Source organism: Crocuta crocuta, unplaced genomic scaffold (genome assembly GCF_008692635.1).
Source record: "Crocuta crocuta isolate KB4526 unplaced genomic scaffold, BGI_CrCroc_1.0 scaffold121, whole genome shotgun sequence".
Classification (NCBI taxonomy): Eukaryota; Metazoa; Chordata; class Mammalia; order Carnivora; family Hyaenidae; genus Crocuta; species Crocuta crocuta.
Window position 1 is genome coordinate 3,288,084 of NW_027528608.1, and position 17,759 is coordinate 3,305,842.

General features: G+C 45.6%; 1 protein-coding gene across 1 annotated transcript in view; it reads left to right on the top strand.

Moving 5' to 3' along the window:
- The window catches only part of TDRD12 (tudor domain containing 12), a 73,516-nt gene that overhangs the window by 14,310 nt on the left and 41,447 nt on the right, over positions 1 to 17,759 (top strand). Inside the window, exons 4-10 of the mRNA XM_077754642.1 lie at positions 164 to 283; positions 3,191 to 3,246; positions 4,306 to 4,391; positions 9,799 to 9,988; positions 11,031 to 11,123; positions 16,267 to 16,364; positions 17,159 to 17,235. Of these exons, the coding sequence (XP_077610768.1) occupies positions 164 to 283; positions 3,191 to 3,246; positions 4,306 to 4,391; positions 9,799 to 9,988; positions 11,031 to 11,123; positions 16,267 to 16,364; positions 17,159 to 17,235 (720 nt within the window). The remainder of the gene's footprint in view (positions 1 to 163; positions 284 to 3,190; positions 3,247 to 4,305; positions 4,392 to 9,798; positions 9,989 to 11,030; positions 11,124 to 16,266; positions 16,365 to 17,158; positions 17,236 to 17,759) is intronic.

The window sequence follows — 17,759 nt, forward strand, 5'->3', positions numbered from 1 at the left end:
CAAATGTGTGATAGTTACTTCCTGCTGTTGGTGGCTATGTTAGAAACAGAAAGAATTGGTTTTTGTGTGTCTTAAGTATGTTAATCACATTGGTGTGCTTTAAAAGAAATACCTCACGTGGAAGTTTTCTTTGTAATGGAACTGTTTCTGTTTTGCCCTTAAGCATCCGAGTTGCAGTAGAAACCTTTATGCAGCTTCCCTACCGCGCGAAGAAATTCAGACTGTACTGCACGAAGCCGGTTACGTTACACATTGACTTCTGCGAAGACAGCGCTGAAATCGTGTAAGTGCTGCCTGTGACAGATGCCAAATCGTGGGTAAAAGTCACGAAATCAAGTGGACGATGTTGATAGTGAACCTGTTCCCCTTGGGTGGTGCTGAGGGTGGTGGCCACTTTGTTACTCACGAGGCAGCTTCTGAGTTGGTGTGTGTGGATCCTGGAACCCAGCCGTGAAGCCCAGTGCCCTGGGTAGCCCCCTCTGTAGAGGCTGCAGTTGAGGGGGCCTTACAGGGGAGCCCGAGCTCTGTGCTCTGCGATTTTTTTTTTAATTGGAAAAAGTAGTAAATTAACTGTAAAGAGACACATTGGCATGTAGCTTCATGGAGTATTAAAAAAAAAAAAAGCCCATCACATTTTTCTCCAGCCTCTCTCTCCCCACCCAGGCCTCTGTGACCCGTCCAGACTCTGAATTTGCAGCTCTCATTCAGTGCTTTCTGTGTTCATTTGCATGGAGCCTTTCATGAAAATCAGAACACACTGCCTTCTCTGCACATTTAACCTAATAATGTGTGCTGAAGCTCTCCGCTAGTGCATGTACTACCTTCTACTGTTGGACTTTCTGTGGTGAACATAACTGGCTGTCTGCTGACCTTAATCTTTCCCCTCTTGAGAGCCAGCTAGAGTGTTTCCAGAGCACTGTGTACAGAACGTTTCCTGTGAGAATGTGGATAAATGCCTATAAAACATGGTATGGAGAGAGGTACACGCACGCGTGTACGTGTGCACATATCATCCACTCCCTCCCGCCTTTGCCTCGCTTTCCTAGGGTTGGGCTGCATCGCCAATTTTAGCACAGGATGGGTCCCTGCATTGGGCAGTACCTCTGCAGGGGTGTGGCTGCGAGCTCCACTGTCTTTTTTTTTTTTCTTCAAATTTTTAATGTTTTATTTATTTCTGAGAGAGAAAGACAGCATGAGCAGGGGAGGGTCAGAGAGAGAGGGAGGCACAGAATCTGAAACAGGCTCCAGGCTCTGAGCTGTCAGCAGAGAGCCCGATGCGGGACTCAAACCCATAAACCATGAGATCATGACCTGAGCCAAAGTCAGACACTTAACCGACTGAGCCACCCAGGCGCCCCTCCGCTGTCTTGACCAAGTGCTACCTGAGGTCCTGGGGCAGCCCTCCCCTGCCACCTGGTAACCCACCGCCCTCAGGACTGTGGCATTGTGGGAAGAAAAACTGTAAGGCCTGGCACACTTTGGGCTTAATTGGCACGTCCTGATGATGTTGCATTGTGTTCTCTGAACCGGGAGGCCACCCCTCTTGTGGAGGCTTTCGTGGGATCTGTGGAGACCCTCCGTTCCCAGTCCCTGCCCCCCCGCACCTACAGTTCCCTTGAGAGGGTGAGTGCATCGCCTGTGGCTAGCCTCAGAAGCTGCACCATGAGCCAGCTTGTCCCTGCCGATGCCAGGGCGCCCCGCCAGGCTCCCTGCGGCCAGCCCACACGGCCTCTGCCCTCGGAGACCGTGGGAGAGTGGGTCCCCCACACAGCAGCAGCCCCTGCCCCCTCCCCGTCCCACTTCCGGGGCAGCCAGCTCCTTCCCTCCAGGGCTGGCATCAGGGTGCTCTGTCCACGCCCAGCTGCCCCTCAGAGGCAGATGGTTTCTTGTTCTCCCCCATCTGCGTCACCGCCTTCCCAGCGCTGCGGTGCTCCCCAGGCACTGTCCCCAGCCTCGGACGCCCCCTCTGGGCGGGCACACGTGGCATCGGGAACGTCTGGGTCAATGTGTGTTTTACAGTCTCTGTGGATTTTGTCCAACGGTCCTCCAGGGCCCTAGCAGGTTATTCTTGCATCACTGGAGTGTGGAGTGCTCTTTCCTCGTGCAGTGTCGACTAATTTTTTTTTTTATTTCTGATTGTTTGCTGGGTGAAAATGGCATTTTGTTTTTAATTTGCATTTCTCTAGCTTATAAAGTTGGTATCTCTTCATGTGGTGGTTCTTTGTGTATGAGAAGGAAACAGACTGAATGATTGGTTTACCTGTAATAGCCTAGATTGATTTTTTCCTTTAGGCCATTTTCTTTCATTTTTTTAAACCTTACTAGGTCATTTTTGTGTGTGTAGCAAGGTTTTAGAAGCACTGTCTCAATTTTTTTTTTTGCCTCCTTTTACAGACCCTTTGATTTTCTTGAAGTAATGTGCTAAATATCTGTTTTAGTAAAAATAAAATAAAACCTTAGCCCAGGCCTGGGGCTGGATGCTTTATGTATGTTACCTCATTTGATCCCTAAAACAGCGCCCGGAGCCTGGTGGTGGCGTCTCTGGGGAGTGAAACTGGCGGAGACAGAAAACCTGTCACTCTGCCCTGAACTTCCGTTATTTTTGTTCCTTGCTTCCAAATACTCCTTCTCTTCCACCGCCTACAGCCCTTAGGGATTTCTTTCCAGAGCACAGGGAAGGGCAAGGTGATGGGAGAAAGCTGGAGGCAGGGGAGAGTGCCGGCCGGGTGGGGATGGCGTGAGGCGCTGATGGCCGCTGTCCCCCAGCCACTCTTAACGTCTTGGCCTAACCAGCGCTGCACACTCAGCGTCCCTGCTCCGGGAGCCTGTGTTCCGGCCGGAGAGACATATGTCTCAGGTCTCTGGGGAGGGGACACTGGTGAGGGGACAGGCGATGCGCTAGTGGTGGGCGTGGGCCGCTCGGGAAGCCCCAAGGGGGCCTGTTCTCTGTGAGGCCCTGCACTGGGTGGCAGCAGAGACAGTGGCCGGAGGAGGCCCCTGCAGGGCGGGGCTGGGACCCCCCCCCCCCAACCCCCCCGCCCAGGGCAGAGCCAGGCCCACCTCCCCGGGCCCCTGCATCACATGTTCACCACACAGTGTCAGAAGCAGCCAGCGGGTGGCTTGCAAAGAGATGTTGGTGTCCCAGCCTCACATTTGTGTTTGATAAGGCGGCATCTGTTTACTGTTGCAGACCTGCCAAGAAGTGGGACAGCGCAGCTATTCAGTACTTTCAGAACATCCTGAAAGGTAAGGCAGGTGCGCCATCGCCGCAGCCTGCTTTGACTTGACCCCCAGGGGGGTTAGCTTTCTGTTGGCGCAGGGGCTTGAGACGTGTGTGTTCATCTGTTACCTGGTGCTCCTCCCACCCTGCATCACAGTGACTCTGCACCCCTGGAACTCTGCGGGTGGGTGTGGCTGTCCGCAAGGGAGAGTTGACATGAGAAAGGGGCTGTTCGGGTGAGGGCTCCTTCCCCCACAATAAGACCCGCCCCTTGGCGTGCGCATGCAAGCCGTGTACTGCAAAATACGTGTCTGTGCACGTCGCTAAGCCAGCAACTCACGGAAAGCCTTGCCTTTTTCAGTGATGTGTAATGATCATTATTGCCGATTTAGGATGTGAGATGGCTGGGTGCTGCCCGGCACCTGCTGGGGTCCCGACCCCGCCCCTGCACCGCCCTGGTGTCTAGGTAGCAGGAGAGCCAGATGCTGGGACCTGGGAGACAGGAGAGGTTGGGAGGGTCTCTGGCTGCAGAGTGTGGGCACTGGGAGCCCACTGGGGAACACTGGGAGATACAGGGGTGGAGGAGGCAGAGCACCGGGGATTGCATCCTGCCCTGCAACCTTCTGTGAGCCCCGTCTCCTCGCCCATAAGTGGTGGTGACAGTGGTGACATGAACCACGTTTGTGACGGACTTTGCATAGGGCCCGAAGGTGCCCCAGCCTGGAACTGCAGTGTGGGTTCCTGGGTCTCAGAGAGGCGCCAATAGCTCCGTTTGACGGGGCATCAGCAGCATGGAGGCACTCAGGCGAGAGACTGAGTCGGTGGATTCAGGAGGCACTGGAAGGGAAGGTGGCCAAGAGCTGCTCAAGGCGTTGGTAGGGGCAGGGGGTGGAGGGCACGGGGCTGGCTCCAGGCTGGGAGAGCCTTCTTCGTGTCTGACCGCCCACCGCCTCCCAGGGGGAGGTTGCTGGCCTTGGTGGCGCTGGGTGATGCTAGGTGGTTAGCACAGATTAATAGGCAGAATGTAACTGCTTCAAGTATACTTATCAGCTCATAATTTACGTTTGTTCATTTGTGCTGTTTAGCAACTACCCAGGTGGAAGCCAAATTGTGTGCTGTGGAAGAAGATACTTTTGAGGTCTACCTTTATGTAACTATAAAAAATGAAAAAGTAAGTGAAAGAATTGCATTTACAAAATATTTTGTCATCATTTAAATTTTTTATTTTAATAAAACAAAGAGTAAACACTAAGGAAAAGAACGTCATTCACACATAAGGACCCCTGGGTGGCTCAGTCAGTTAAGTGTCCAACTTGGTCTCGGCTCAGGTCTCAATCACACAGATCATGAGATTGAGCCCCACATAGGGCTCTGTGCCCAGCGTGGAGCCTGCTTGAGATTCTCTCTCTGTCCCTCCCCCACACACACATGCACACTCTCATGCTCTCTCAAAATAAATAAGTAAACTCTAATAAAAAAGTTGGGGCTCCTGGGTGGCTCAGCCTGTTGAGCGTCTTGACTCCGGCTCAGGTTATGGTCACAAGGTTCATGAGCACGAGACCCGCATCAGGCTCCCGGCTCTCAGCACAGAGCCCAACTTGGGCCACCATTTCGTGAACTGTGACATCATGACCTGAGCCAGAATCAAGAATCAGACGCTTAATTGAGCCACCCAAGTGCCCCCTAGGATGTAATTTTTATAAATACACATATTTGGCATGGTTTGAGTTCACTGCTTTTTTTTCTTCGCATAATTTTCTCACTGTGTAATATGTGCTCATTGTAGAAAATTGAGATAACATAAGTAGAGAGGAAGTGGGCACAATGTGAACTCCCTGCCCCCACTTATCAGCTGTTAACATTAGGGTGGCTGTCCCCTTATGGAGGGTGGCACAGGGCAAAAAGATGCAGCAACAGATGGCATCTTAACCATGGATTTATTTTATTTTTTAAAATATTTTTGGAGGCGCCTGGGTGGCTCAGTTGTTTAGGTTCTAGCTTCAGCTCTCAGGCCATGATCTCGAGGTCCGTGGGTTTGAGCCCCACATAGGGCTCTGTGCTGACAGCTCAGAGCCTGGAGCCTGCTTCTGACTCTGACATTCTTTCTCTCTACCCCTCCCTAGCTCATGCTCTGTCTCTCTCAAAATTAAACATTAAAAAAAATTTTATTTTGAGGGAGAGTGCAAATGCACGTTTGAGTGGGGGTGGGGGGGTCCAGAGAGAAAGGGAGACAGAATCATAAGCATCCTTTGCACTGTCAGTCCAGAGCCTGATGCGGGGCCTGAACCCACAAACCATGAGATGATGACATAAGCCGAAATTTGAGGGTCAAACGCTTAACTGACTGGAGCCACCCAGGTGCCCCTAAAATGCTGTTTCAGTAAATCCACAAATCTAATTTGAATTTTGCCCATTTCCCCCCTGATTTCCTTACTCTGCCTAGGACATGATCCAAGATCTCCTGCTGTTTCCTTGGGCTCCTCCAGTCCGTGATGGTTCCTCGGTCTTTCCTCATCTTCTAAGACCTTGACCCTTTGGAGGGGTTGTTCAGTTATTTTGTAGAACGTTGCTCAACTTGGGTTTGCATGATGTGATTAGATCGAGGTGGTGCATTTGGGGCAAGGATGTTACAGAAGTGACGCCCGTACCCCCGTCTGCATCCTCGCAGGGACGTTCTGATGTTGATACGTGGTGTTACCGCTCAGGCTAACCTTGGTCACCTGGGTAAGGTGGTGTCTGCCAGGTGCACCCTGCAGTTACTGCTTTTTCGTTTTGAAATTGTTAAGTATCTTATGGGGCGTTATTCTGGGGCTGTGCAAATACCCCTCAGTGATTCTGCCTGCAATGCTTATTTCTGTGGTGCTTGCCCCTTTCTGTCAGGCCTTCTACATTAAAAAAAAAATTATTTTTTAACATTTATTCAATTTTGAGAGACCAAGAGAGACAGAGTGTGAGTAGGGGAGGGGCAGAGAGAGAAGGAGACACAGAATCCGAAGCGGACTCCAGACTCTGAGCTGTCTGCACAGAGCCCGATGCGGGGCTTGAACCCACGGACCTCCAGATCATGACCTGAGCTGAAGCTGGACACTTAACCAGTTGAGCCACCCAGGTTTCTCAGGCCTTCTACATTTTTTGATTTGAGTTCTATAAAGAACTGGCCCTTTCCCCCCCATTTATTAATCGATTCAGTAATTTATCTTAGTATAGTCTCTGGGCTCTTTGTTTTACTCTAGGGGATAGAATCCATTACCGTCCTTAGTATCTTGCTCAAATTGTCGCATATTTGGCCATTAGCAGCTTCTTCAGGGTGGCCTGTGCGTCCTTTCAGTGTACCCCATCGTGGAAACCTTTCTACATTTTGGTTCCGTGAGATGCTCTAGGCTAATGTTGTCATTTTCCAGCCCAGCTCTGGAATCAGCTGCTTCTTGAAGAGTGATGTTCAGAGAGTAAGACCAGGGCACGAGGTGTGCTCATGGCTCCCGGGGGTCAGTGACTGTAGGCCCCTCTGCAGACAGGAAGCACGTGGACGTGCACCCATCCTTGTACACACTGCTCTGCATCTCATTCCAGTCCGGCATCACGGGGTTCTTTCTGGCCTGCCCCGTTCCTTATCTTGACACCTACTCTGGACCCTATCGTTGTTAACTACCATATACTTACTTGACTAATCCTAGTATTCACATAAAGTAAATCTGGAATTGCTCGCCCACATTCCCATGAAAAAGAAGTTTGTCCTTAGCCTTAGAGCATGCAGCCAAAACACTGTATTCCAAAGCTACTTAGGTTGGTGGTTTTCTTCCCCACCTTTCTTCCTTGTGATGATGTTATCCATTTGGCATAAGGTTCACTTGTTACTCTTTGGGTTCCCCCACATCCTTGTCAATTGCACATTGCTTATTTCACATTTCATTGCTTATTTTTCACTTTGGGAAAAGTAACAAAATGTTGGCTCTTGGACCAGTCTTGTAAAACATCTTTAAAAAAAGTTTTTTAATGTTTGTTTATTTTTGAGAGACAGAGTGCATGTGGAGAAGGGGCAGAGAGAAAGGGAGACACAGAATCTGAAACAGACCCCAGGCTCTGAGCTGGCAGCACAGAGCCCGATGTGGGGCTGGAACCCACGAACTGTTGAGATCATGACCTGAGCCAAAGTCGGACGCTTAACCAACTGAGCCGTCCAGGCGCCCTGTAAAACATCTTTAAACAAGTTCCTTACAGACTTCTTTCTTCTTGCTGTTCCAGTAGGTCTCTTTCCCTCTGTGTGTGGCTGTGTGCAGATAACTAGTTCTTACTTCCGGCGGTGGGGGTGGGGTGGTGGAGTGCGGAATGCATGCTTATTAGCACAGAGAACTTACAGTAGGTGCATGAGGTCATAATTGTCAGGAAAAGAAAAACAGGGTGCACCGTCTGCTTCCAGCTCTCTAAGGAGGCACAAGGTGTTTTCTTTTTTACCTGGCTTCTTTTACTCAGCAGAATTATTTTAGCATTTATCCGCTTTATCCCTTTTATTGTCAAATACTTTTCCATTGTCTGGATGTATTACAGTGTATTTATCCATTCACTTCTTGGTGGACATTGGAGTTTTGGCCAGTTTGGGACTTAAACAAAACTGCTATGAATATTCATGTGCAATTCTTCCTGTGAACCCATGCATTCATTTTTCTTGGGCAAATACCTAGGAGTCAAATTTCTGGGTGGTATGGTTGGTATTGAGAGATTGCCTATTGTTTTCCAAAGTGGTTAACTATTTTATGCTCCCATGAACAATGTTATGAGTGTTTTGGCTCCTCCACTTCCTCTTCAACACTTGTCTGGCCACTTTGATAGGTGTGTAGTGGTATCTTGTTGTGGTTTAACTTTTCATTTCCCCAATGACTCATGATGTTGCGTGTCTTTCCATAGGCCCTTGCAATCGACGTATCTTCTTTGATGAAGTATTCAGATCTTTTGCACATTTTTGATAACATTTTAAATTGAAATATAGTTGATACTTAATGTTATATCAGTTTGAGATGTACAGCGTGGTGATTTAATAAACCTGTATGGCGCTCTGGTCCCCGCAGGTGTGGCTACCATTTGTCACATGCAACACTATTACAATACCATTGACTGTATTCCCTATGAAGCTTTTATTCTTGTGACTTCTTCATTCCAGAACTGGAAGCCTGTATCTCCCACTCTCCTTCACCCATTTGTACATTCCCCTTCCCCCATCCCCTCTGGTGACCGTCATTTCTCTGTATTTATGGTTCTGTGCCTGCTCTTTGTTTGTTTATTCATTTGTTGTTTTGTACATTTGACATTTAAGTGAAACCATACAACATTTGTCTTATCTCTGACTTCTTTCACTTAACATGATACCTTCTAGGTCCATCTGTGGTGTTGCTAATTGCAAAATTCCATCCTTTTTGTGGCTGAATAATATTCCATTGTATTTTACCCTTTTTAAAATGGGTTGTTTGTCATCTTTTTATTGAGTTTTGAGAGTTCTTTATATATTCTGGATACATGTCCATCCAGAGAGAATATTTTAAAAATATTTCCTTGGGGCACCTGGGTGGCTCAGTCAGTTAAGCTTCCAACTTTGGCTCAGGTCATGGTCTCACAGTTCATGATTTCAGGCCCTGCATTGGGCTCTGTGCTGACAACTCAGAGCTCGGAGCCTGCTTCAGATTTTGTGTCTCCTCCTCTCTCTGCCTGTCTCCTCTTTGTGTTCTTTTTCTCTCAATAATAAATAAATAAACATTTAAAAATATTTTCTCTCTGTAGATTGCTTTTCATTTCTTTTTTAAAATTTGTTTATTTATTTATGAGAGCATGAGTGGGGAATGGGCAGAGAGAGAGGAAGAGAGAGAATCCCAAGCAGCCTCCAAGCTGTCAGCACAGAGCATGATGTGAGGGGCTTGATCCCAGGAACCATGAGATCATGACCCGAGCCGAAATTAAGAGTTGGACACTTAGCTGCCTGAGCCATCCAGGTGCCCCCGTTCTTCCTCCTAACAGTGTTTTTTGAAAAGCAAATTTTAAATTTTGATAAAGTCTGATTTATCAGTTTTTCCTTTTTTAAGCTTATTTTAAAGTTTATTTATTTTGAGAGAGAGAGAATGTATGCATGTGTGTGTGCAGAAGCAGGGGATGGGCAGAGAGAGAGGGAGAGAGAGATTCCCAAGCAGGCTTCACGCTGTCAGCACAGAGCCAACTCCCACGGGCTGTGAGATCTTGACTAACTGAGCCACCCAGGTGCCCCTATCAGTTTTTCCTTTTATGATTCGTGCTTTGCCTTTGCCAACTGCCCAGGTCTTTGCTTGGCAGAGTCTTGTTAGCTCTCCAGTGCTTTCAAGAAGATTTTTTTCTGTTTTGTCCAGATTCTTCCTGTTTTTCTTATCAGCTGGGCTGGTCAGAAGTATCTAGCTTGTCATCACCAGGGCAAAAGTCGAGAAATTGGTTTCTATCAGATTATGTCCTATAAAATAATTTTTTCTGAAGACTGAAATTTGGGGTCCAGTTTGGGATATTTTCTAAACAGTCATTTATTTGACTCTCTTTGTCTTATTCATGAAATGTCCGAAATTGTACAGGTCTGTGTTAACGATGATCTGGTTGCAAAGAACTTTGCTTGTTACATATCCCCCAAGGAGAATAAGAACCTTCATTCTGTAGAGAAGCCACGATTGAATAGAAAGTCGGCATCCTTTTCCAGTAAACTCAATCCAGCCCTTACTCTTTGGCCAATGTTTTTGCAAGGAGAAGATTCTCAGGGAATGGAAAGTGAGTGCATCCTCATCGATATACATGGTGGTTTATTTATTTATTTTATTATTTTTTTTACATGGTGTTTTTTTTTAAATTGTCTTATTTGTATAAATCTTACTGTACTGATGTAAGCTGTGCATACTTTCCCCATATGGAGGCAGAGACTTGGACTCTGAATTTAATATTTTAATTCTAATTCTAGTGATTTTGTGACGATTTGAGGTCCCTATCAACAGGACATTTTTTAAATGTTTTATTTATATCTGAGAGAGAAGGAGAGACAGTGTGAGCAGGGGAGCGTCAGAGAGAGAGGGAGACACAGAATCCGAAACAGGCTCCAGGCTCTGAGCTAGCTGTCAGCACAGAGCCCGATGCGGGGCTCGAACCCACGAACCGTGAGATCATGACCATAGCTGAAGTCGGACACTTAACCGACTGAACCCCCTAGGCGCCCCAACAGGACATTTTTTTTTTTTTAATGAGACCAGGAAAAAACTGTTCTCAATTTCTTATTAACATGAAACTACATTTTCAGAAGTCCGTAAGTTCATAATTTAAAGATATTGCTAAAACAACGTCACATGTCTACCATGTTAGACACTTTTAATTTTTTTTTAATGTTTATTTGTCATAGAGTGTGAGCAGGGGAGGGACACAGAGAGGAGACACAGAATCTGAAGCAGGTTCTGAGCTGTCAGCACAGAGCCCGATGTAGGGCTCAAACCCATGAACCGTGAGATCATGACCTGAGCCAAAGTCGGACTCTCAACCTACTGTGAGCCTCCCAGGCACCCCATTTTAGATACTCTGTTAGATAAAAGAGCTGTTTATTAACAGGGAAATCCGAGAAGAGTCTGTCATGGACAGTGGAAACAATTTTAAATGTGTCTCTCTCAACTCCATTTTCCTCAGCCCCTTCACACTGCTTTCCTGCCCCGAGTTAGGTCCCCCCTGACCTCCCAGCAGAGGCGAGAGCTGAAGTAGTAGACCAGCGAATTTGCATTTTTAGTTTGGGTTTATTTCATGCTTTAATCCTGAATTGTGTTCTCTCTGTCAGATTCACATGACTTAACGTTTCTGGCTCAGTCTTGTCAGCATCCGTGGCCCAAGGCTGTTGTTGGTGACTTTGGGCCAGCTGCTGTGATCCTGGGTAAGTTTACATGTGTGAGGCGTTTTGTAGGCAGCATAAAAGACCACTCAGCTGTTTAAAGAGTTTAAGGCTTGTGTAGAAGGGCTGTGGTAACTTTCTCTCTTTCTCTTGGAACCAGTTTATGACGTAGAAGCTGGCAGAGGCCATTTGCCTTGCAGTCCCTACTGAGAGGGTTTAACTATAACATAAAGAACACACGTAAGAGGTGTCACGTGTAAAACTGGTTTATTCAAGCCCAGCCCCACACCAGTGATGATTATATGTTCTCTGAGTATACGTACAGATTTATGATCAATTTTTACTTTAAGCAGCAGCACATATAACAGTGAGAGGCAATTTATGAGGGTAAGAATACCCAGTCTTTAATTCCCTACCTCTGGCGTACATAATGGATTGGAATTGATGGGCAAGAGTGGCATCTGCCAGCTCCTCTTTGTTGGCTCACCCTCTGCGGTAATTCCTCTACCCCTTACTTCTCTCCCTCTCACGTCAGGCACATGTGTACCTGTGGGGGTGTTGTTGCACGCATGTAATCGGAAACCTCAACTAAGTTAAAGCTCTCGCCAATGAAATGATTCCCTACATTTAGTGTTATTTTCAGTTACTTCGGTAATGTTGTTATCACAGAGAAATACAGATATTCAGAGTTTTATTTTTTATTTTTAAAAACATTTTTTTTAATGTTTTATTTATTTCTAGGAGAGAGAGAGAGAGAGACAGCGTGAGCAGGGGAGGGTCAGAGAGAGAGGGAATCACAGACTGAAACAGGCTCCAGTCTCTGAGCTGGCAGTCAGCACAGAGCCCGACGCGGGGCCCGAACCCACGAACCGCAGATCATGACCTAAGAGTTTTAAAAACCTGCCGTCTTTAATAATTAGTTATTAAAGAGTTTCCAGAGTTTCCAGTTGTGAGGCTGTTTATACCATTTTTCTCTCATCGGAATGAGATTCTACTACACATACATCTGGGTACTGTTTTTCAGTTAACATTGGGTGAACTTCTTTCTGGACACTCAGAGGTGTCCAGGAGCACGTGGCTTAAGGATATGGGCTCTGATGTAAGATGGCTGGAATATCAGTGTCCCTCTCTCCTATGTGACATGGGGAGGCACTGTTCCCATCCCAGTGACCTGATCAACGTACAGAGCTTACGTGGCGTGGAGCCTGGCCTGTGGCAGACTTGGGCACATGGGGCCCCCACCCTGTGTTGTGATGTGCCTCCTGCAGGGCTCCCAGATGAGAATTCTTGCTGAAAGGAGCCCCTGTTACTGACGGGAGAAATACAAATGGAAATAAAAATATGTGCCCATTTCCACCAGAGTAGGAAAATAGCAGGCATTTTACATTATGCTTAATCACTGCACAGCTTTCCGTCATACGGATATCTCATTAGTATTTTAAGTAGCCCGAGATTGCCGGGCAGTAACAGTTTCCCATTCTTCCATATTATAGTCAGTGTTGGAATGGACTACATGTGTCTTTGGAAAGGAAAAGGTTGATGGTAAACTAAAGAAATGCTAATGTGAGATGTAACTGGTTGTCATGTGAAAAACAAAATGATCAGATATTACTTGTCCAAGCAAAGATTCTCCTTTCCCTGTGATCATAGTGACGTGGTTTTTCAACTGTGTTTTTTTTTTGTAAGTTTATTTATATTTGAAAGAGACAGAGTTACCTGAGCAGGGGAAGGGGCAGAGAGAGAGGGAGACACAGAATCTGAAGCAGCTCCAGGCTCTGAGCTGTCAGCACAGAGCCCGACGCGGGGCTCAAACTCCTGAACCGTAAGATCATGACCTGAGCTGAAGTCAAAAGCTTAACCAACTGAACCACCCAGACACCCCTCAACTGTATTTTAATTAATTTGTAGTACTTCTCCTTGAAGTTGACTTACATTTTTTTTTTAAATGAAAGTACAATTCTTTGTTAATATGTGGTTAAACAGTCAAATAGTACAAGAGTAATGGAAAGTACTTTCCTTCTTGCAACCTCTCCTCACCCCAGACCGTTCCCTAGAGGTAAACCTTTATCTTACCCCTTAGCTATTTATTTTGGTGGTTATCTCCAAATTTTGAAACACTTATGATTAATTTACTATTTCTGGGCTTATCAGTTCTAGACAGACAGTCTTGACTTCTGTGACAGACTAGCTACACTCCTGATCCAGGTGCATTTATTCATCAGATGTTCGTTACCACTTAGGCGTCAGGACTATTCTAGGGACTCAGCAAGGAAGGCAGCAGGTATCTGCTTTCATGGGGCTTACATCCATTTCATCAATGAGATTTTTATTTTAGGATAATCACAGACTCAGAGAAAAGTTGGAGAGCTTGACAGAGAAGTCTCTTTCGAAAGCATGTGAGAATTAAACTGCTCACTGGATCTTTCCCCAGTACTTGAGTGTGTTTTTCTAGCAACAAAGGTATTCTCAAAAATATTCACCACACAGCCAGCAGAATCAGAAAAGTAACATCGACACATCGTGATCAAATGAGCCTCAGACACCAGTCAGGTTCGGCCACTCGTCCCTGCGATTTCTTTGTGGTGGAAGGGTGCGGCTCAGCACCTGTTCCTGCGCTTAGCCGTTACGTCTTCTCTGGAATCGTTCCTCAGTCTTCCCTTGATTTTCATTACCCTGACACCTTTGAAGACTATAGACCAATTGTTTTGTAGAATGTCCCTCAATGGGAGCGGATGTTTTTGTCATGATCAGATTCAGCTCATGCACCTGTGGCAGGGATCCCTCAAAAGAGATGCTGTGTTCATCTTACCAGGTGACCCAAAACTGATTTATCCCATTACTGATGAATTGTTTCCTTAAATTGCTTAATTAAGGTAGCATCTGCCAGACTTCTCCACTGAAAGTTACTGTTCACCTTGTAAAAATATTTTGCAGACTGCTATCACGAAACATAAATATACCATTCCTTTTTATTTACTAATTAATTCATATTCGTACAGATTCCTGTTTGAAACCCTGAAATCAGTCATTTCTCCAAGATTCCCTGGCTTTTTTTAATGGAGAGTGGCATTTTGAAGCCAAGATCTGGGAGCTGGGATTGTTCGTTTCTGTTGCGGTGTTACTGCTCCCAGGCCCTTCAGTGGACAGAGCTGAGGACTATGTGCATGTGTACGTGTGCCTCCATATACTTACATCTGTATTTTCTATCTGTCTATAATCTATGTACTGAAAAGCAGGAGTTCACACCACTACTTCCAATTGTGATCCTGCTACTGGATTTATTCTAGCTTCATGCCCTCCCAAATTTGTTATACCCCTCTGTGACTGAGATTCCTACCTTCCGTTATCCATACTGTAGTTACTGATGGGGTCAGTCCTCCTGTATAATCAACCACTCTTTGGTTTTATAAGAAACTGGTTGTTTATGACCATTACTACCACCCTTGCTGCATAGATGCATTCCTCACTCTATTTGCTGACAGTACTCCCATCCCCTTAAACCTCACCTGTGCCCCTCACTCACCCAGTTCAGGGTGATACCCTCCCTCTGCCACACACAGCCGCCTTGTGGATGCTTTCCTCATTTCTCTTAGACCTAGATCCACCCCCACTTTGGTTCTGCATTCCCACATGGGGTTGCTTCTCACTCCCACCCTTGCAAAGGCACCCTCCTAGCCCTTCTTGGCTCTGAGCCTCTCTCCTCCTCTAGCCCACCCCCCCTTAGGTGCTTACTTAAGTTTGGTTGGTTGGGCTGATATTCTGCTTTGTTATCACCAAGGTCTCTCTGCCAGCACAGATCAGGCGCCCTTTTTTCTGCCTCACCTACCAGTCTTAGGACTGAATTGTGTGAGTTTTGATAGACTTTGTCTTTCAAGGAATTGGTCCAGTTCATCTGTGTTACCATATTTGTGGGCATAGAGTTGTTCATAGTATTCCTTTTTCATCCTTCCAGTGTCTATGGGACCTGTAGTGATGTCTCTTCTTTCATTTCTGGTATTTGTTAACTGTTTTATCTTTGTTTTTCTTAGCCAGGTAGAGGCTTAGTGTTTTTATTGAGTTTTTCCAAAGCAAACCATGCTATGGACTGAGTTGTGTGCCCCCCAAATTCATCTGTTTTTTGAAGCCCTGACCCCAGTGTGATTGTATTTAGAGATAGGGTCTTTAAGAAGTAATTAGGTTAGGGGTGCCTGTGTGGCTCAGTCAGTTAAGCATCTGACTTTGGCTCAGGTCATGATCTCACCACTCATGGGTTCAAACTCCACACCGGGCTGTCTACTGACAGCTCAGAGCCTGAAACCTGCTTCGGATTCTGTGTCTCCCTCTCTCTCTGCCCCAGCCCCTCTCAAAAATGAATAAATGTTTAAAAAAAAATTTTTAAAGAAGTTATTAGGTTAAATGAGATCATAAGAGTGGAGCCCTGGCCCAGTAGAACTAGTGCCCTTATAAGAAGAGGAAGAGACACCGGAGTACTTTCTCTCCTCCATATGGGGATACATAAGAAGGCAGCCATTTGCAAGGTAGGAAGATAGCTCTATAAGTAGTACCTTGATCTTGGATTTCCCAGCATCCAGACCTGTGAGAAAATAAGTTTCTATTGTTTAAGCCACCAATTTATAGTATTTTGTTATGGCCTGAGCCAACTAATGCCAAGCAGCTGTTGGTTTTACTGATTTCCTTGATTATTTTACAATCCCAGCAGAGGTAACGAAATTTTTCTCCCAGTCCAGCAACAACTCAGCCAATGAGAGATGGTCACAACTCAGCCAATGAAAAGTCACTATACTTTAGACTCCCAGTTTACTCCTAGGGACTTTTTGTTTACAAAAAGAGGAGCCTGTCTCTCAGGGGGACAGGTGTCAGTGTCGCACTGTAAGAAGAGCCACATGTGTTGGGTGCCATGTTGTGGACCTCTTTGAAAAATATAGTCTGGTAAGTGGGGAAAGTAAATTATGTTTAGTTCTTGTAAGCCAGTAAAGGAATTCTTTAAACTCTTTTTTATGTGATAAGGGTTGAAACAAGGTTTTTAAAACTTAATACCCTCCAGGTTCAATACAAAATGCTATTCCATAATACTTTCATGTATTAAGATTTTATAATAGTATTTTAAAAATTGTACTCCTTTTTGTCCTGTTTTCTATGAATAGTACTTTCTAAGATAACTCTTTTATCACTTTTTATTTTGCAGATAAAACTATAAGCTGTAGTACGGGTTCATTGGGAGGCTTGTCTAAAAAAAAATCTGAAAAGAAGCAACAGCACATCTCTTTGAAAGATATAAATAAGGTTGTATTTTTGAATATTCATTAGATACAAAGTTCATATAATGTTAATTTTAGAATAGTCTCCTTTGAAATCCAAAAATATATTTTTTAGTAAGAAATCCTTGGCTATGATAGTGCCTTTCAGGAAAAAATACACTTCGTGAGTTTGCTGTATTTCTTTTTCAATTTAAAAGAATTTTTTAAATGTTTACTTATTTTTAAGAGACAGACACAGAGCACGAGTGGGGGAGGGGTAGAGAGAGAGGGAGACACAGAATCTGAAGCAGCTCCAGGTTCTGAGCTGTCAGCACAGAGCCCGACGCCAGGCTCGAACCCACGGACTGTGAGATCATGAGCTGAGCTGAAGTCACGTGCTTAACCGACTGAGCCACCCAGGCGCCGCTGCTGTATTTCTAAAGAACAAGATAACTGCAGCTTCCTTCTTGTTCCTGGCCTCGTGGCTTCTGGACACAACTGTGTGTTTATGCTCATGTGAAAACCTGAGATTATGGGACATTCTAATAGTTAAGTTCAAGTCCAATCTGTCCTTCCAGTCGTTTGACAAGACAAGTGAAATAATTATAGGATGTTTGAAATACTGAGTGTCTGAGGTGCCAGCCGCTTGCTACTTGGACCCTGGAATTTAGTGGCTATGGCAATGGTGTAATTCCCCCAGCTTTCCCGAAAGTTCTTGGTCTCTCCCTGTCTCAGTTGACTGAAAATTATCTGGGACGATTGTTATGAGAAGAGTTCCCATGGAATTTCATCTCCTTAGGAATATATATCTTGCTTGCATACGTATTCTTTTGTTCACAGTGTGCTGAGTCTTCGGTATCCTGGCCAACGAAGAGGGGAATAACTATATACGCGGAGCCAGATATACCAACAGCAAGGTAGGATTTGAAAATTCAGGGTAATTGAACAGATACATAAATGTGATATTGTCTTACACAGCGTTCTATAAGACTGATGACAGGAGAGGATTCAATTTCAGTAAAGACTGGCCCTGGAAGTTTTGACTAAACATATGTTCATTTAAAAGAAGAACGTTGTGACAGCTGTTTAGCAGCGCAGTTGACCAAAGCTTGGTAGTGGCTCTACAGTCTCCTTGTTCCCTTGTGACACAAAGTTGTTTCTGTAAGGCAGGTCCGGCAACGTGGTCATAGCGTAAAGGATGGGTAAATGTTGGCCACATGGCGGTACAAGGTGGTGGAAGGCAAAGACTGGTTGTTGAAGATGAGTGACAGGTGTCAAAGGCTTTGGCTGTGACCCTGCCCTCATCGAGATGCATGTCGATGTTTGTGAAAACACAGAAAAGAGGCACTATTACTCCATTTCGCAGATTGTGTAAGATCTTAGAGTAGTATGCTGCTGTTGCTCCCCTCCTGGGCATCATCCCAGTGTTGTCCTGCATTGC